Here is a 21,520-nt window from a genome sequence, read left to right on the forward strand (position 1 = left end):
AGAGAAATTCCGTTTTCTCTTACGTCCTCCGACAGTCGCCGCCACCTCTAAGTCATCACTGTTGGGATGTCCCAAAGCAGTATAGACATGAGGGGTGGGAGACGCAACCGTAGAAAAGGCAACGCAGTACCCACATAAGAGAAAGGAATCTTACATGCACTGTAAGAGAACTGGGCAACAGAAAAAAAAAAACAATGCTCAACAGGAGCAACAGCCCAGGAAAGCAAATGCCAACAGCCAGGGACCCAGAAAAAAATCCAAGGGTCCATCATGGCACTGCCGCACGGAGAACTTTGCGGCCAAAAGAAGCATCAGCTGATGCCAGAACATCTACTTTGTAGAATCGTAGAAAAAGTGTGCACCGACGACCAAGTCGCAGCCTTGCACACCTGGGCCACCGAGGCCCGATGCCAATAGGCCCAGGATGCACTCACAGATCTGGTAGAGTGCGTCTTAACAGGGAAGGGTGGAACCCGTTCCTTCAAGGCGTAAGCCTGTTCAATGGTCTGTCTGATCCATTTGGCAATAGTCACTGTGGATGCAGCCCTGCCCTTCCGAGGTCCCTCAGGAAGGACAAATAGGGAATCCGTCTTCCGAAAGGATTCCGTAGATGACAGGTAACCCTGATCGCCCTGACAACATCCAAGGAATGCAAGGCAATCTCCTTCGGATGTTTCGGCTTCGTACAAAGTGAAGGCAGGACAATGTCCTCATTAAGGTGGAACTCAGTGATCACCTTGGGAAGGAAGGATGGGGGTGGTCGCAAAACCACCTTATCCTTGTGAATTATCAAAAAAGGGGAGCGGCAAGACAACGCCACCAGCTCCGACACTCTGCGAGCCGAAGTGATCGCCACTAGAAAAGCAACCTTTTTCGACAGCAGAGGCAACGATATCTCCCGGTTGTTCTCAAAGGGAGCACGCTGCAACACGGACAGAACCAAGTTCAAGTCCCATGGAGGTAAAGGCTCCTTCCTGGGAGGAGCCAAATGTCGCACACCTTGAATGAAGGTGCGAATCAAGGAATGAGATGCCACAGGGCGTTGGAAAAGGACAGCCAGTGCAGACACCTGGCCCTTTATCGCGGCCAGCACCAGGCTGGAGGAAAGCTAGCACTCTCAACGAGGGGAGAACCCCCTGGATTCACACCAGGCGAAATAAGCTTTCCAGGTACGGTAATAGATCTTACCAGAGGAGGATTACCTAGCCTTGATTAAAGTAGGGATAACCTCAAGGAAGAGACCCTTGTCCCTCAGGACCTGGGTCTCAACAGCTAGGCCGTTAAAGCCAGCGACCGTAAAGCATCCGAAAGACCTCTGGGTGTAGGGACCATTCCCCCTGGTCCAGGGTCTGGCGGCTCAGATAGTCGGCCTGCCAATTTTCCACATCCGGAATGTGAACTGCTGAGATCGCCGGGACATGAGTCTCGGCCCAAGACAGAAAATCGGTCACCTCCCGGGCTGCCCGAGCACTCCCGGTGCCCCCTTGGTGGTTGATGTAAGCCACTGCGGTCGCATTGTCCGTCCGTACTCGGACAGGTAGGCCCCCGGAGACGGTCCGACCACTGGAAGAGACAGAGTTTCATCGCTCGCAGTTCCAGCACATTTATCGGGAGGGAGGATTCTTCCCCCGACCAAGTGCCCTGGGCAGACAGGTTGCCCAGAACTCCACCCCATCCCGACAGGCTGGCATCCGTGGTAATCACCGTCCACACCAATGGACGGAAGGACTTGCCTTCCGCAACCGACGGGGACTGGAGTGACCACAGAAGAGCCAATTTGGTCTGACGACTCAAGGAGACACCAGATCCAGGGACTGAGGCAGTCCGTTCCACTTGGCCAGGATCTCCACTTGGAGAGCTCGCGTGTGAAACTGAGCAAAGGGTATCGCCTCGAAGGCCAATACCATCAACCCCAGGCCCCGCATACAGGTCCTGAGTGACGAGGACGGGCTGTCCCTGAGGGACCTGATCTTGTCCCGCAAAGTCCAGAGCTTGTCCTCCGGCAAGAACACCTTTGCCTGAGCAGAGTCCAAAATCATTCCCATATAGGGAATAGGACGCACTTTGCCCCCCTTCCTGGGCACCGCGAACAGATTGGAACAAAATCCCCGAAACCTGTCCCGATGAGGTACCGGGACAATCACCCCCTGAGCAAGAAGGTCCAACACCGCTTGATGTAGGTCCTGCCGACGCCCAGGAGGCAAGTGAAGCTTTGAGGGAAGGAATCTGCTCGCCGGCCGGGAAAGGAGTTCGATCACGTATCCTGATCGAATGATTTCCTGAACTCACCTGTCCGATATCCGGAGCAGCCAAGGTTGGAGGAAACCGCGCAAGCGTCCCCCCACCCCTGAAACGGGTAAGGGCGCCCCTTCAGGCAGAGTCGGACTGACCCGCCGAGCCGGCATTGCCCGACTCCTGCTTGCCCTCCCAGGGCTTCTTCTGGCTGCCCTGGGCCTTGAAGGGCTTACCCTTGGATTGGTTCCGAAAGGTACGAAAGGACCCCTGATTGGATCTAGGCGCAGAACCCAGCTTGCCACGAAAAGACTTGTTCTTCGGGTTCTGGGGCAGCAAGGTGCTCTTGCCCCCCGTGACGCCTTTCACCAGGGCATCCAACGCCTCGCCAAAAAGGCGAGAACAAGCATATGGAAAATCGGCAACTGTTTTCCGCGAGGACTGGTCAGCCGACCAGCTCTTCAGCCATATCAGTCGCCGGTTAAGCAACGCGCGCCACTAAGGGGGCCTCATTCAAGGCTGCATCACACAAATACATGACTCCTTGGTGGATCTGATCCACCATTTCCAGCCGGGCAGGCGGAACACCATCAGACACGAGATTGCTCCTAAGCATCTAAGTCCAATCAGCCACCGCCTGAGCCACCAGAACGGACGCGAAAACGGGTTTGAGCAACGAACCCGCCACCGTATAGGAATGGCGAGCTAGAGACTCCAACCGCCGTTCCGTGGGATCCCGGAAAACCGGGGTATCCTTAGTAGGAACCAAGGTAGCCTTGTTTAACACGGCCACAGTGTGATCTACCTGTGGAGGCACACACCATCGTGATTCCGTAGCAGGCGCAAAAGGATAAAGCAATTTGAACCGACTAGGTACCAGGAATGGACGTTTCAACGTGCGCCACATTTCATTAACAGTGTAAAGAAACTCAGCTGGGCAGGGGAAAACCCAAACGAGGACACAACGCACGGAGTACAGGGCTAATCCTCTAAATGTAAGGTGTCCTTTACAGACACAATCAACTCATCTATGGTCGCCTGTTCTTCAGGCGACCCCGGGGAGGAGGTATCAACCCCCTCCATCTCAGCCTCCCCCTCAGACCCCGGGGGGTCCAAGGATGAGCGGGACCCTGAAAAGGGCACGCTCGCAGCAGCAGCAGCCATATCCCCATCTGAATCAGAAGAGAGAGACAACCTGGGCCTCTTTATCGCAGCGCGTTCAGACATCAGCATTTCCATATTTGCCACCAAAGTCGCCCCCACAGCAGCCAGATCGGGTCGCAGCGGGGCCACAGGAGAACTGGGGCCCCCCACTAAAGCTGGAGGAAACTTGCTTTCCTGAGAATCCATTGCTCAAGTTATCAGAACAAACTACAGTGCAATACAAAGTACTGTCCCCTTTAAGAAACGCTGCGGTGTGCGCAGCCCACCGCTACTGCAACAGTGATAAAAGACCCCCAAAGGAGAAAAGAAACGGAGCTACAAGCGATAGCACAGAGGGAAATTGAGAGTGATAACCTGCAGAGCTCGCAGAGCGTTGCTACCGATGTCCTGCTGCTGATGGAAAGGAAGCGCTGCTGGAGTAGGCTGGACTATATGCCAGACCCTGGGAAAATGGCTGCCCCATAGGGATGCATTGGAGGCTACGCCAAAATGGCCGCCGACATGCGGCCGGACCGATCGTTCCACCGCCCACAAAATGGCTGTGAATGGCGCCAAAATAACATGCAGGATCGCCCCAGAGGAGCTACACATGTTAGCACATATTAAAGGTGGCGGACCGCGCGAAAATTCGCCGCTGCGGTGGCCGCACAATCAGAAACGTCTGCACTCCCAACAATGCACCTAAGTGACACAGGGACAGGGACCCCCAGGCACACACAGTATCTGCACAAGAGATCCCCACAGGGGCCGCATCAGGGAGTCACACAGGCACAGACATGGGGAACACACAGCAACACAGACTGCCACCCCAGACAGGGGCCCCACACAGAAGTACTTACCTGTACCAGATGGCGTGGGGAGCCTCTAAGCATGGAAAGCCTCTGTCCTCATCTGACAGGGAGTGCCGTGAGCCAGGGACATGACGCTGCAGCACCGCAGACGAGTCCTGTGAGGTAGCCACCTCACGGCTGCATCCCTGTAGCAAACAGGGATGGGTCGTTCGTAATGCCAGGGCGAACCATAGCTGAACGCTCGATGGCGGGCTGGGGGTCCATCTGACCCTTCTGCTCTGGAGAACCAGGGCGGTCGGTCCGAATCCCAGCACCGCACGATCCATCTTCATCCGAAGAGAAGACTAACACTAGAAGCTGACAAAATAAACAGCTAGTAAAGTAAGAGAAAAAACTACTGACATTTTCAAAGAAAATCAAATAAAAGATTAGGAAGGCTGAGACTGAAGCCCCAGCACAAGGTAAGCCTGACTATTCCTGACCCTAGGCAGATTAAAACTGAGTTGGGAGTGTTGATGCAGGGGGGGTATTGACCAGATGGGACAGCCCCCATGGGTGTGTATATGCTAATGCCTTTTGTCTTTGGACTAAGTCTATATGCCTAACTATTCCTGCGGATGGGAAGACAATACCCAACAGTGATGACTTAGAGGTGGCGGCAACTGTCGGAGGACGTAAGAGAAATATGACATTTTCTGTCCTTCCTTTTTGCTTTTATATTTGTTAGTAGTCCAGCAGGACCACTAACAAGTGCACCATGCCAAACTTTAGCTGTGTACACATTTTTCTAAAAGCGGGAGGGCTTAAACAACAGAGTAGAGAAAGAAAATTCCCCTGGTAGTGGGACTTTAAAGGCCCACTACCAGGGGAATTTTCTTTCTCTACCATATTTAGGGATGTGGCACTATTATCAGGGACTCTACTGAGGCCAAACTTTTCCCCTAAACAACAGAGTATGGAGTTCTAGGTAAAATACAAATAAATATAAAAACAAGACAGTACTGTTTTATACAGCAGACCTCCCCTAGTAGAGAGAATATGTATGACTTAGTATATATTATTTATTAATTTTATTTATTTCAGGTATTTATATAGCGCTGTCAGTTTACGCAGCGCTTCACATATACATTGTACAATTACCTCAGTCCCTGCCCTCAAGGAGCTTACACTCTAAGGTCCCTAACTCACATTCTTACATACCCATAGCAAGGCCAATTAACCTACCACCTACCAGCATGTCTTTGGCGTGTGGGAGGAAACAAGAGTACCCGGAGGAAACCCACGCAGGCACAGGGAGAACATGCAAACTCCAGGTAATGTCGTGGTTGGGATTTGAACCAGTGACCTAGGCGAAAGTGCTTACCACTACACCACTGTGCCACCCACGACTTATATATGACATATAAGAATAGTAAACCTTGGAAAGCGCAATACAATAGAGCTGTGTCCCTTTAGAATTATTTATTAGCATTAGCATTGTATTGCTGATGATGATGACAAATGTCAATCAGCAGAAGCCAAGCAGCAGGTTTTCTTCTCCTCCTGGTACTCACTATTATTACACAAAAACAGCATGGTCCTAATGCAGCCCACATAGTATGTCTATTTATTTGATCCCGTATAAAAAAATTCTTGCTTGTCCTAACTGTCCTGCTTGTCTTCCTCAAGTGCCGTATTGTCTGTAATGGTGCTTTGCTCCCTCAGCCACTGTGCTCACTAGTCCTACTGGGCCCAATGTTAGGCAATACCACCACCTGTTCTCTTCAGCTTTAAAATCACCTTCCTGGCCCTTGGGACCCATGGCAGCCAACACAACCAGTACAGTAGCCAGTATCACTCATCAGCCCACCACAGGTAAGTCACTCAGCTCCTCAACAAAAAAATGCCCTTGTCAATAGGTCAGTCTTAGAATACAACCACAAATACAGTATCTTATCATTATCTGCAGTTTTGCCACTAAGTATGTCAGAGTGACTGGCTGCAATGCACTCATTAACAATCTACACAGTATTTAATCCCATCAGGCTCATGCGTTCTATCTTCTCTCCCAGCCGCAAGGTCTATGAACCCCATTCATCTCTCTCTTGAATCCTTAAGTGGCCGATGCCTATGTATCCTGGACCCTTCCTCCCCTCTTTGTGGTGGTGCGTCAACTCTCAGAGCAATGATGTCAAGAAGGCTGCAGTTTACTTACAACTGCGAAACAGGAATTCTGTATCTCATAGCAATTCAAATTTCGGCATTGCCGGGTCAATTCTGGAAAGTTACCAGGTATGCTTAAAAAATATTCAGATACATTTTAGGATTATGCTAATGTATGAAAAAGATTTTTCTGCACTGGATATCATATTGTGAAATATGCAAATGTCTGAATTTGTCTTGGTCAAAACCCTTAAGGACCTACAAAAAGTTATAAAATGCTAGGCTTGATAAAATTCTCAACACACAGAAAATCAAAAGTTTATTCAATAAACAATTTTTGTCACAACTAATAGTGACAATGCAAAGCCAGTTACTGACGTTATTGAATGTCTAGGCTACCTTTATCCTATTTTTCATAACAACCACTAGGATACAGCAAGACAATCATAGAGCAAAAAGATAATCGTGTTACTCTTGATGTCAGGTTTCAATACCTCCATGTAACTATCCCCAAAGTGATACAGGGGAGATAAAACATCAAATGACAGATTACAGTTATGCCTCCACTTACTGATTGCATGGATAGTATCAAACATTAACGTTCCCCTATAGCTTTCAAAGAAACTAAATTCACTGGAAGAAAAAGAATACTATGAAGTTTCAACTAGCACACGTCAATATGGTATTGTTGGCTATGATAACTTAAGTGGGATGTGTAAATGCCATAAAAGTAAATGACCAGATTGGACGAGTTAAAATAGCACACCCAAAAACCTATTATTAACCCTTAACTTAAACTTTACATGAACCTTACCCCCTAAGCTTTTACTTTAAAGCTAAATTTTAATCAGTCTATATTTTGTTTTGTCACCCCTCAACAACATGCTAATAACGTTTAAATAAAACCTTTACAATTCCAATACATACTTTATATTAGACCAGCTAAGAAACCTCTGGGTCTCTGTATTTCTATATGCAATGCAGATGGCTGATGGGAGGGGCCAACAGGTTGCTGTATATAGCTTCCAAAAAACACCATAGAAGAATCAAAGAACTATAGTCAAAAATGTATTTTCATTTTGGATACAAGTAATGGCACTTTTGCACTGAAAAGTACCGGCTCGGCTCCACTCGGCACTGCTTGACCCAGCTCGGCTCAGTTTGCTTTTCCACTGCGTGGTACGAGTCGGCACGTTTCAGCACTGTATAGGCTCTACTCGGCTTGCTTTTCCACTAAAGTAGTAAATGGGTGGGATTACAATGATTCTCTGACCAATCAGTGGCTAGTAGTGGCAAACAATCAAGGCTGCATGCAAAGGATTGTGGGAAATGGTATAGGTACGGCCCGCTTGGAGCCCCAACCAAGGTGGTACTGTTTAAGCGAGCGTACCGAGCCATACCATGTAGTGGAAAAGTGCTGCTGTACAAAACCGTACAGAACCGTTCTAACACGTACCATGCGGTACCATGCAGTGGAAAAGCGCCAAACCGAGCCGTACCATGCAGTGGAAAAGCGCCATAAGTGAGGGTTATAACACATTTTTTTTTTTTTTTTTGGCAATCTTTGTCCATTGAGGAAATTTACCTTCACTTTTCCGATAGCTGTAATAGAAAGTGAGAGGAAATCCCTGCAAATTAAGGTGAATTCCTCTGGGTCCCCCATTTTACCAGAACTAGTGTCTCCATTGGAAGATTTGCCCTCTATTACTGTGTTGGGGACAACCTAAAATTTGGGATTTTCTTTTGCTTTCACTGTCAATGATAATGGTAAACGGGACAACCAGAGAGGGTGAATAACGGGGGCACAGACGGCAATAAAAACAGCAATCTCTACTCTCTACAATCCTAAACTAAAAGCCTTTAAGGTACCTGATGCAAGCATTGGGCTGGCTCTTAAGAAGACTTATGCAAATATCAAAATAACTTGATGGGGGGTGTCAGTCTGGAGAAGTGGACATTTCTGGGCAGACAGTATATGCAGGCAGACTATGCTAGGTAATGCCCACCGGTTATGTTAAGCCTCCGTGACCGAAATCCGGTGAATGAAAGGGGCAAGGTATGGAGAGTAAGGATGGGGAGGAAAAGGCACAATGATGCTGGGCATCCTCCAGCCACAAAATGAAGTGGGCTCTGTCTGTCTTTTTGCAGCTTCTCACACTGTGTGAAGCATAGTCTTAGCCTAAACAAGCCCCTAAACTTCACATTATCTCTAAATCTCAAAATGAAAAAAAATACTGTCACACCAAAAAAACCAAGGAAATATGATATTAAAACTTGATTTATTTCTGTAAATTGCTGTACCTCACTGTCAACGTTTTTAAGGCTTCTTTGTGCTTTGTGTACCATTAGTGACTTTCCATAGTTCCTGTGCATATACAGTATATTTATATTATCAGTTCAAACCTGACCTCCTTGATAACCAATTACATACAATTCAAATCATTAGGGACTTTGAACCATTTTTTATTGTATTGAAAGACTCCGTAGCTGCCAGGTACATCCTAATTGCCTGGACCACATCAAAGGCATGCAAGGCAATTTCCTTTGGATGTTTAGGTCTGGGACACAGGGAAGTCAACACAATGTCTTCAATCAAATGAAAATCAGAGACAACCTTTGGAAGGAACGACGGACAGGAGCGAAGAACCACCTTATCTCTGTGAATCACCAGGTAAGGTAAACGACAGGACAACACCACCAGTTCTGACACCTTGCGCGCAGAGGCGATAGCCACCAAAAAAGCCAACTTCTGGGACAGCGTAAGCAGGGGAATCTCCTGAGGTTTCTCAAAGGGAGGCTTCAGGAGGACAGAAAGCACCAAATTGAGGAGTGAAGTAGGAAATCAGACGATAGTGACCCTACAAGGCCACCAGCGAGGATCCCTTGACTGAGCCACAAATCTCTGAACCTTTCTGTTGAGCCGAGATGCCAACAGATCCACCTCGGGGCTGCCCCACTGGAAACACAACTAATGAAACATCTCCGGATGAAGGGACCACTCCCCTTGGTCCAACACCTGCCAACTGGAGTAATCCGCCTGCCAATTTTCCAACCTCGTAAATGTGTACGGCGGAGAGGGCTGGAACGAACAGTTATGCCCACCTTAGAATGCCGGCTACCCCAGAGCCACCAGGACACTTTTTGTGCCCCCTCGGTGATTGACATAAGCCACGGCCGTGGCACTGTGCGATTGAATGCGCACTGGACGTCCCTAAGGATGATCCGTCCAATGGTCCAAACATAGCCTGATCGCTCGGAGTTCCAAGACATTGATCAGTAGTCTAGACTCTTCCAGTGTCCAGATCCCCTGAGCAGAATGCTTGCCGAGGACACCTGTCTGGCTGGCATCCGTGGTGACCACTGTCCAATACAAGGGCAGGAAAGATGTGCCAAGCCAAAGCGCCGGAGAACGAAGCCACCATATTCGGGACTCCTTCAATCCCCGACTTGGCCAGATCGGATTGTCCAGAGACTGCGGATTCTTGTCCCATTTGGTCAGAATCTCACTTTTCAGGGACCTCGTATGGAACTGTGCAAATGGACCACTGCCAAAACAGAGAGCCGAGCCATTAGGGGAGCCACATCCAAAGAGGCATCACAGATAAACTGCAGCCTCTGAATCAGCTGGTCCGCCAGCTCAGCAAGACGGGGGGCGGTTCTCCCTCCAGGTCATGGTGTAAAAGCTTAGCCCACTCGGTCAGAGTTTGCGACAACAGGGCAATGGTGAATACTGGCCTCAGTGCCAAACCAGCCAGAATGTACATAGGGCAGGCCACAGCCTCCGCCACCGCCTTCCTGTCAGCTGGATCCTTAAAGGCCGGGGACTCTTCAACCGGAATCATAGTTGCCCTGTTCAATCTGGAAACCGGAGGGTCCACCACCGATGGAACAGTCCACTTCTAAAGAAGGGACTCCTCATAGGGGTAATGCCTAGTAAAGCTCTTAGGGACCCTGCAGGGATGCTTTGGTCGTCTCCACTCTTTAGCGACAATTCTGTCAAAATAGGCGGGGAAAGGAAACACCTTTGCCGCTCTGGATGGCTTGTGAGTGCCAAAGGAAACCTGCGCCTGTCACAGCTGCATCCTCTTTAAGGTCTCACGCACAGATACAATCAGTGCTTCCACCGGCGCCTTTTTCGGGCGCAGTTGCAGATGTGGAGGAATCATTCTCACTATCAGAGGATCACGGGCGCGTGGCTTGCAGACCCAGCAGGGTGACCCACGTCTGCGGCGGCCGAATTAGGTTCAGGATCTGATGAGACAGATGAGGCAGGGGAAGGCGGGGGGCACTTTTTGCTAGCTTGTCGCCCGAAGACCACCTCCACCTCTGACACAAAGGACTCCAGGACCGTCGTTAGTGCATTGATTGATGGTTGGGACCCGGAGCGACCCGCAGCCTCAGAGAAGGGATCAGGTGGGGAGATGTGCACCAAAGACTCCATGAGTCTCCAGGGGGACCCCACAAAAAGTGTAAAACACTGTAAAGGGACAACCCCCACCGCGCTGGCAGCACTACCCGATCGCCAGGCACAAGCATCAAGCAATCCTCAGTAGAGAGGGAGAGAACCCCACCAGACTCACCACCCAGCAGAAACAGGCACCTGCAGCCACCAGGATAATCTGCACTCCACGTGCGGTGATCAGGAAGTGAAAGGATCCAGGAGTCCGCATCACTGGATGAGGAGGGGCTCCCACCATGAAATCACTGCCCACAGGGCTTCACTGTCATGGCCGTTCTATTTTCGATGGCAAACCAATGCAAAATGGCTGACGGACTACACAAACATGGCCGCCGTGTATAGAAACACACAGGCTACAACAAAAAGGCAGCACTACGAGGCTTTACAGGGACCCAGGAAGGAACCCAGGCCTCAAAGGAAAGACCCAGACAGGACGGGGGGCCCTGGCAAGAGCCCCTGCCAGGTACAAACCCCCCGCGCAAAGTCGATCACCCAGTCACCGGTGGCGCACCCCCCCGGCCCCCATCGCCAGCATAACGCCCTGCCCCCACCCCAGGTGGTGGGCCAGACCACCAAAACAACATATATGTAGGCTGTCCCAAGGAGGGGCCCATGTCCCCCCAAAAACCCTCCAGGGGGAGAGCTATTCACCATACCAGGAACCAGGCGGGCACCGCTCCAGACAGAACCCCTCCCAATCAAAATGGGGGGCTGTTGGCAAGGAAGAACACTGACTCGAGTTGAGACCCGGTCGTATGCGACCTCGCAAGGCGTTTAACTCACAGGCCAGCCCCCTCCCTGTGGGGCTATGTCGCGACTGACCTAGTGCGGAGCTGAGGTCTGCACGTGTTCGCTGGCCAGACTGGGTTGACCACTGGATCTAGATTATCCAGCCCATCGCCCAGTCCGGCAGTTGACTGTTGATCTCACAGGAAAAATCCAGGAGAAAAAAAAAAAAAAATTGCCAGGACCAAAGATTCCAGCAAGGAACTAGGTGCTTACTCCTGACTAGGCAGAAAAAAATCTAGTGCCTGTAGCAGAGAGGGGGAGTATACCCACTGGGACTGCCCATGGGCGTAGCCAGACTTTTTTTCTGCCTAGTGTCCTACTCCTGTAGGGGGCAGTATAACCCAACGAATGAAAGAGAAACAACTTTTTATTTTGCACTAAATATTCACAGAAAGGTTATTCCAGTAGAGCAAATATCAAGCCCACAAACAAATTAAATTCTATTGGTCACAATGTAATGTAATTAGAAACACATTATATATATATATATATATATATATATATATATATATATATATATATATATATATATACACATGCTGTATATATATATATATATATATATATATATACACACAAACACACTGCTCAAAAAAATGAATGGAAAACTATTTCTACTCAGAGTGTAGCTTCAAGTCAATTAAACTTCTGGGATATTGATCTGGTCAGTTAAGTAGCAGAGGGGGTTGGTAATCAGTTTCAGCTGCTTTGGTGTTACTGAAATTTACAACAGGTGCACTAGATGTGCAACAATGAGATGACCTCCAAAACAGTAATGGTTTTACAGGTGAAGGCCACTGACAATTTTTTTCCCTATTCAACTTTTCTGATTGTTTTTCACTAGTTTTGCATTTGGCTAAGGTCAGTGTCACTACTGGTAGCATGAGACGATACCTGGACCCTATAGAGGTTGCGCAGGCGGTCCAATTCCTCCAGGATGGCACATCAATATGTGCCATTGCCAGAGGGTTTCCTGTGTCTCCCAGCACATTCTCAAGAGCATGGAGGAGATTCTAGGAAACAGGCAGTTACTCTAGGAGAGCTGGACAGAGCTGTAGAAGGTCCTTAACCTATCAGAAGGACAGGTATCTGCTCCTTTTTGCAAGGAGGAACAGGATGAGCACTGCAAGAGCCCTACAAAATTACCTCCAGCAGGCCACTGGTGTGAATCAGAAACAGACGTCCTTTAGCTGGCCCTGTGCTCACTGCCCGGCACTGTTCAGCTCGATTTGTATATGCCATTGAACACCAGAACTGGCAGGTCCGCTACTGGCGCCCTGTGCTTTTCACAGATAAGAGCAAGTTCACTCTGAGCACATGTAACAGATGTGAAAGGGTCTGGAGAAGCTATCGAGAGCGTTATGCTGCCTGTGAAATCGTTCAGCATGACCGGTTTGGTGGTGGGTCAGTGATGGTCTGGGGAGGCATATCCATGGAGGGAAGCACAGACCTCTACAGGCTAGACAATGGCACCCTGACTGCCATTAGGTATCGGGATGAACTACGCTTACGCTGATGCAGTGGGTCCTGGGTTGATCCTGGTGCACAACAATGCCCGGGCTCATGTGGTGAGAGAATGCAGCCAGTTCCTGGAGGATGAAGGAGTTGATACCAATGAATGGCCCCCATGTTTGCCTGACCTAAATCCAATAGAATATCTCTGGGACATTATGTTTTCGGTCCATCCGACCCTGCCAGGTTGCACCTCGGTCTGTTCAAGAGTTCAGTGATGCCCTGGTCCAGATCTGGGAGGAAATACCCCAGGACACTATCTGTCGTGTCATTAGGAGCATGCCCCGGTGTTGTCAGGCATGCATACAAGCACAAGGGGGCCATTTTGAGTTGCTGCAATGAAATTTCAGCAAAATGGACTAGCCTGGTGCATCATTTTTTTTCACTTCGATTTTCGGGGTGTCTTTGAATTCAGCTTTCTGTAGGTTGATAATTTTCATTTCCATCAATCGATGTGGCAGCCTTTCATTCCTAACACATTACCCAGTCCATATCAGTATAGATATCCAGCATGATATTTTTCCCCACATATACAGTGGGTACAGAAAGTATTCAGACCCCCTTAAATTTTTCACTCTTTGTTATATTGCAGCCATTTGCTAAAATCACACTAAAAATACACATAGCACCCCATACTGACAGAAAAACACAGAATTGTTGACATTGTTGCAGATTTATTAAAAAAGAAAAACTGAAATATCACATGGTCCTAAGTATTCAGACCCTTTGCTCAGTATTTAGTAGAAGCCCCCTTTTGATCTAATACAGCCAGGAGTCTTTTTGGGAAAGATGCAACAAGTCTTTCACACCTGGATTTGGGGATCCTCTGCCATTCCTCCTTGCAGATCCTCTCCAGTTCTGTCAGGTTGGATGGTAAACGTTGGTGGACAGCCATTTTTAGGTCTCTCCAGAGATGCTCAATTGGGTTTAAGTCAGGGCTCTGGCTGGGCCATTCAAGAACAGTCACGGAGTTGTTGTGAAGCCACTCCTTCATTATTTTAGCTGTGTGCTTAGGGTCATTGTCTTGTTGGAAGGTAAACCTTCGGCCCATTCTGAGGTCCAGAGCACTCTGGAGAAGGTTTTTGTCCAGGATATCCCTGTACTTGGCCGCATTCATCTTTCCCTCGATTGCAACCAGTCGTCCTGTCCCTGCAGCTGAAAAACATCCCCACAGCATGATGCTGCCACCACCATGCTTCACTGTTGGGACTGTATTGGACAGGTGATGAGCAGTGCCTGGTTTTTCTCCACACATACCGCTTAGAATTAAGGCCAAAAAGTTCTATTTTGATCTCATCAGACCAGAGATTCTTATTTCTCACCATCTTGGAGTCCTTCAGGTGTTTTTTTAGCAAACTCCATGCGGGCTTTCATGTGTCTTACACTAAGGAGAGGCTTCGGTCGGGCCACTCTGCCATAAAGCCCCGACTGGTGGAGGGCTGCAGTGATGGTTGACTTTCTACAACTTTCTCCCATCTCCTGACTGCATCTCTGGAGCTCAGCCACCGTGATCTTTGGGTTCTTCTTTACCTCTCTCACCAAGGCTCTTCTCCCCCGATAGCTCAGTTTGGCCGGACGGCCAGCTCTAGGAAGGGTTCTGGTCGTCCCAAACGTCTTCCATTTGAGGATTATGGGGGCCACTGTGCTCTTAGGAACCTTAAGTGCAGCAGAAATCTTTTTGTAACCTTGGCCAGATCTGTGCCTTGCCACAATTCTGTCTCTGAGCTCTTCAGGCAGTTCCTTTGACCTCATGATTCTCATTTGTTCTGACATGCATTGTGATCTGGAAGGTCTTATATAGACAGGTGTGTGGCTTTCCTAATCAAGTCCAATCAGTATAATCAAACACAGCTGGACTCAAAGGAAGGTGTAGAACCATCTCAAGGATGATCAGAAGAAATGGAAAGCACCTGAGTTAAATATATGAGTGTCACAGCAAAGGGTCTGAATACTTAGGACCATGTGATATTTCAGTTTTTCTTTTTTAATAAATCTGCAACAATGTCAACAATTCTGTGTTTTTCTGTCAGTATGGGGTGCTATGTGTAAATTCATGAGGAAGAAGAATGAACTTAAACGATTTTAGCAAATGGCTGCAATATAACAAAGAGTGAAAAATTTAAGGGGGTCTGAATACTTTCCGTACCCACTGTATATAGGTTTACTTATATATATATATATATATATATATATATATATATATATATATATATAATTTATACAGTATAGAACTAACACTACATTAAAAAAATAACTTATATAAGAATATAATAAATTATTTTTAAGATTACTTACCAAGCTTGAACTGAAGCACTCCTAGCGGTCCACCGTGAAATCTCAGGAACAAAAGGTTATGTATGCATGCACTATCACTCATGTTATCAGGGACAGCCCACTTCATGTCTACCAGGCTGCTTGACACTTCAAAATGTTTATTACATTGTAAAGTAGTTCTTGGGGCAAAGTCTTCAGCAACAAGCTGGACCTTAACTGGTGACAATGCCATGTCAAAAAATTGAATTTCACCTTGATTGTTGCTCACTACAAATATACATCCAGTAGGATGCCATCTTATTTGAACAGGTAGAAGTTCAGCCTGGGCTAGAAGGGTCACTCTTCGATGTGCTTCATAAAGAATAACTGAGGAATCTTCACACCCAAGAACGAGCTTGTCTTCAGTCAGATTTCTGCCACAACTAATTACCCGGGAACTGAGAGGAATTTTAGTGACAGAGACACACTGGAGTCTATTCCTGGAACATTCATAAATGCAGCTATCAGCCATAGGTTCATTCTCTGGGTTTGTGGACTGTTCCAATGTATACACCTGGTAAGGTTGAGTCATACTGAAGCCAGCATTAAAAATATCTCCCTCAGTGCGGATGTAGCTCAAGACCTAATGAAAAACAGAAAGAAAATAATACATTTTAAATAATATGTATAAAATGATGCAATGCCCACCCTCACCACCATCATTAAGACTCTATGTTATGTGTAAAGTTAAGACAAAGCTTTCTGATCAGTGGTATGTTTATGTGTTATCTAAACTAAGAATAAATACAGAATTGCAAACCCTACCTCTCTATAAGGTGCTTGGATCATTTTACTATTCAGGCAGCTACATAACCATGTTTCGATCTGGGGAGGAGGGATTATTTCAAGATGAACTTGCATGATAGCAATGAATATCATATAATATTAATGTTCAATTTAATTCATTTTACAGGAATACTTGGAAGAGTTGGTAGTGCCACTGTTTGGCACACAAACAGTCTGTATTCTTGAAGTATAGTATTGCCTGAAGCTACCAGCATTGTTATAACACATCAGTCTGCCCTATTCAATAATCCCTAAGAAGTACCAACAGGGAATTAGACTGCCAAATGAAGGCTGTGGCCAAGAGGTGACTCAAACAACCAGAGCCACATCTAAACATTGGTGGATAAGCTTCTTAGGATGCTCAGGAGTAGAACAGAAGGATGGTAAAGCAATGTCCTAGTTAAGGTGGACTGAGGAAACCACCTTGGGCTAAAGGAGGTCCAAGGAATCAATACAACTTTATTCTTGTAAAGCACAAGAACACCTCCATAAAAGAGAAGGTCCCCAACCTTGGAAATTCCCTGATTCTAGGTAATGACTATAAGAATGGCAACCTTGCAAGAACAGGGAGAGGGATATCCTTGACAGATTCAAATGGTGGTTTCTAGAGAACTGTCAAAACCAGGTTAAGGTCCCACAGAGCTAATAGAAGAGGCATAGGAGGGACTGCCTGAACAAAAGCTCTCACCAAGAATTGGAAGCAATAGGACTTTGAAAGAGAACAGCCTAGGCCAAGATCTACCCCTTAATATTCAAGGCCAAGTCCAATTGTGACTGAAGGAAAGACAAAATTCATTCCCCAGGGCACATTCTTGGATGAAACCTTTTTCTCTCACACCAAGAAAAGAATGTTTTCTAAGTGTGGTGGTAGACTTTACAGAAAGATGTCTTCCTGACTTAAAAGGGTAGGGATGTCTCAAACTAACACACCCCTGTACTGCAAGACCTGAGCTTCAACAACCTTTCTGTAAAGTCATGAAGCAGGATGGTACAGAGGCATTCGACAAAGGAGGTCACGACAATCCGGAAGGGACTACAGAGAATCAGCCAGAAGATTAAGCATGTTTGCCTTGACCAACGCCTTAGGAAGAAAATAAGTTTAATGCTTTCTATTTCTATCCACCAGAGCAAACGAGGCAGAAGCTTGAGGGGGAAAGGCAAAAAGCAAGTTGACCTGATCTCACAAAGGAATCTACTACAAAGGCTAGAAGATACTTGGTTCTGTCAACAAGTCTGTCCAGTTTGTTGTTAAAACTGGATTCCAGAAGGTCCAAGTCCGGCACCCCCCACCTGTGACTGAATGTCTGAAACACCTCCAGGTGAAGAGACGTTGACGACTGAGAAAGTTCACTTGGCATTTTTCCATGCCCAGAATGTGAAATGTGGATAGGGCTATAATAGGGCTAGAAAACTGGACATCCTTCTGCAAGGATTCAAAGAATGAGGAAGATGCTGCCTCTCCTTATTACTCCTCCTGTATTTCCTCTGAAGCCTATAAAGCAGATACATATCTGGCCAGGAAGGCGAAAAAGAGCGTTTTCTGTTCCTATGTCTCATACAGTGCCTTGCGAAAGTATTCGGCCCCCTTAAATATTTGCGACCTTTTGCCACATTTCAGGCTTCAAACATAAAGATATAAAACTGTAATTTTTGTGAAGAATCAACAACAAGTGGGACACAATCATGAAGTGGAACGACATTTATTGGATATTTCAAACTTTGTTAACAAGTAAAAAACTGAAAAATTGGGCATGCAAAATTATTCAGCCCCTTTACTTTCAGTGCAGCAAACTCTCTCCAGACGTTCAGTGAGGATCTCTGAATGAACCAATGTTGACCTAAATGACTAATGATGATAAATAGAATCCACCTGTGTGTAATCAAGTCTCTGTATAAATGCACCTGCACTGTGATAGTCTTAGAGGTCCGTTTAAAGCGCAGAGAGCATCATGAAGAACAAGGAACACGCCAGGCAGGTCCCAGATACTGTTGTGGAGAAGTTTAAAGCCGGATTTGGACACAAAAAAAATTCCCAAGCTTTAAACATCCCAAGGATCACTGTGCAAGCGATTATATTGAAATGGAAGGAGTATCAGACCACTGCAAATCTACGAAGACCTGGCCGTCCCTCTAAACTTTCAGCTCATACAAGGAGAAAACTGATCAGAGATGCAGCCAAGAGGCCCATGATCACTCTGGATGAACTGCAGAGATCTACAGCTGAGGTGGGAGACTCTGTCCATAGGACAACAATCAGTGGTATACTGCACAAATCTGGCCTTTATGGAAGAGTGGCAAGAAGAAAGCCATTTCTTAAAGATATCCATAAAAAGTGTCATTTAAATTTTGCCACAAGACACCTGGGAGACATACCAAACATGTGGAAGAAGGTGCTCTAGTCAGATGAAACCAAAACCGAACTTTTTGGCAACAATGCAAAACGTTATGTTTGGCGTAAAAGCAACACAGCTCATCACCCTGAACACACCATCCCCACGGTCAAACATGGTGGTGGCAGCATCATGGTTTGGGCCTGCTTTTCTTCAGCAGGGACAGGGAAGATGGTTAAAATTGATGGGAAGATGGATGGAGCCAAATACAGGACCATTCTGGAAGAAAACCTGATGGAGTCTGCAAAAGACCTGAGACAGAGATTTGTCTTCCAACAAGACAATGATCCGAAACATAAAGCAAAATCTACAATGGAATGGTTCACAAATAAACATATCCAGGTGTTAGAATGGCCAAGTCAAAGTCCAGACCTGAATCCAATCGAGAATCTGTGGAAAGAACTGAAAACTGCTGTTCACAAACGCTCTCCATGCAACCTCACTGAGCACGAGCTGTTTTGCAAGGAGGAATGGGCAAAAATTTAGTCTCTCGATGTGCAAAACTGATAGAGACATACCCCGAGCGACTTACAGCTGTAATTGCAGCAAAAGGTGGCGCTACAAAGTATTAACTTAAGGGGGCTGAATAATTTTGCACACCCAATTTTTCAGTTTTTTATTTGTTAAAAAAGTTTGAAATATCCAATAAATTTTCGTTCCACTTCATGATTGTGTCCCACTTGTTGATTCTTCACAAAAAATTACAGTTTTATATCTTTATGTTTAAAGCCTAAAATGTGGCAAAAGGTCGAAAGGTTCAAGGGGGCCGAATACATTTGCAAGGCACTGTATCTGTCCAGATATTTGTTACCTACTTCATGATGGTGGACATAAAAGCAGAAAAGTCCTCCTTGGGTACAAATGAAACAGAGGAAGATGGGGAGCGAGTAAGGGAAAACCCTGTAACTGACAATGACCCTGCATGAGAATGAGAGCCAAAAAGAGAACTAGAGCTCACTGAGGGAAAGGCAATACTGTTCCCACCATAAGGTACTTGAGTGCTGGTAGAACCTGCAGTCTCTGTTCCCTTGTGTCTAAGGTCTGTCATGTGCTAAAAGATACTATCCCCACTATCTTAGGACCTAGACCAATGAAAAACGGAGCAGAAGACCGTTTGGTGTCCAACCACCTGAGACGCAGAGAGGAAAGCAGCACAAACCAACCCTGAGCAATATTGACACCTTGAAGGGAACACTACAGTAGGTGGCCTAAGCGGCCAGATACCTGGAAGAAATGAAAGCGCCCCCCCACAACATGGGGTGCTCATGTACAGTCCAGACCAGACCTGCACATGTGCAACATGGAGCCTTGGGCACACCTGTGCATGAGAGCCAAAAGACCAGACCACAAAAAAGAATGACACCACAATTTAATCTAAAGTGGCGTCCGATGGCCACTCTCCTCCTACAGCTTAAAAAGGGGGACTGAGGCTTAGAATCTCCAAATCGTCATTGCCACTCCCCTTTACTGCAGAGAGCAACAGCACACCGAGTCTCCTGGCAGGGGTACTTACCATTAGACGTTTTCATTTGCAGGGCTTAAAGGTCCCTGGAACCCAACTCAACCTTCACCTCATCCAGTCAAAAGATAACCCCACATTGGTCTTTAAGATCTGGGGTAGATCTGGACCTGTATAGCAAGCCACATGTCCTCTCATGCACAATAACTTTCATGCCAAGTTGAGCAATTTCCATGGATGCGGTTTAGTGCCCAAAAGCCAAAAAAGCCAATATCCGCTCAACTGCAGGATAAAGGTACAGTCCTTCAAAGCACATAAAGTCCAAGAGGTAACTGACCCTGATGAATGCTACTAACCTAAGCCGCCTAGGTAAGCAACTGCACACCAAAAGGAGACTTGCTAGAAGATTATATAAATTTCAGTAATGGGGGTCAGCATCCCGATTGCATGCAGGTGACAGGTAGATCATATCAAGTGCTGCAAACAAAAAACAAAGAAAAGGCGAACCGGCCTAGCGCATTATCCTCAGTAAGGCTTTATTAGTACAAAATAAAAATGGCTACTCACAGAGGCTCTGAGGAAGAGGCAAAGCCTCGAAATGTGTCAGCCGTCATTCTATCAAAGACAGTGGACACTGTAACAATGGACTCCGACGTTTGAATTTGATATGCTGGTTTACATCTTCTGTTTGTGAGTAGCCATTTATATTTATTACTAATAAAGCCTTACTGAGGATGATGCGCTAGGTCAGTGCACCCTTTCTTTGTTTTTTGTTTGTAGCACTCTGTTGACCACCCAGGTCTTTAAGGGCAGCAAGGCCTTAGCCATTGGGGATGCCAAGTAAGAGTTCCGTGATAGGAGTGCTCTAGGAGCCCTGTTTCTGAGTGCAGGAGCAAGGTGCTATGCAACGCAAATTTGTCTTGGAGATCACAATCAAGTCCCTGTCCTGACAACCCACAAGTGCTCCTCCCCCCACTTCCCCAAATAGTGAACAGCAAACCGGAAAGCATAGGTAGAGGCATTCCCTGCCCAGCAGCATGCCCCTTAAGTATGCTGCTGCAGAGCGTGGAATGCCTCTGCCACCTAGAATTTACTAGCAGCAAGTTCAGGGCTTATGTCCCACTGAGTGCAGTGTGCTGATCCCTGCCAACACTCCTCTGTTGTTCATTCAAGTGGGTGTGCTTGTGGGTGACAACATGTAAAAAAATGTGAAGAACTAGCTGGATCCAGACCACCCTTGGTTCTGCTGACTCCCTATACCAGGTCCTCCTGATCCCCCTGTGTGTGTACCCTCCGGAGCCCCAAGCCCTCCTGACCTTCCAGTCCCATGCCTTCCTGAATCCCCAGTTCTATACCCTCCAGACCCCCTGTAGTGTGCCCTTCTGACCCCCCAGTACCATGCTCTCCAGACCACCCCTGTAGTGTGCCCTTCTGACCCTCCAGGACTGTGCTTTGTTAACCCACAGCCCTCCAGACCCCCCCA

General features: G+C 47.0%; 1 protein-coding gene across 2 annotated transcripts in view; it reads right to left on the minus strand.

The window, feature by feature from the left end:
- The window catches only part of WDPCP (WD repeat containing planar cell polarity effector), a gene marked incomplete at its 3' end in the record, with an annotated part of 645,662 nt that overhangs the window by 332,098 nt on the left and 292,044 nt on the right, over nt 1-21,520 (minus strand). For both annotated transcript variants that reach the window (XM_082249143.1, XM_082249144.1), the window contains exon 10: nt 15,385-15,985. In XM_082249143.1, the coding sequence (XP_082105269.1) occupies nt 15,385-15,985 (601 nt within the window). The remainder of the gene's footprint in view (nt 1-15,384; nt 15,986-21,520) is intronic.

This window comes from Pelophylax lessonae, assembly GCF_965119305.1.
Source record: "Pelophylax lessonae genome assembly, chromosome: 3".
Classification (NCBI taxonomy): Eukaryota; Metazoa; Chordata; class Amphibia; order Anura; family Ranidae; genus Pelophylax; species Pelophylax lessonae.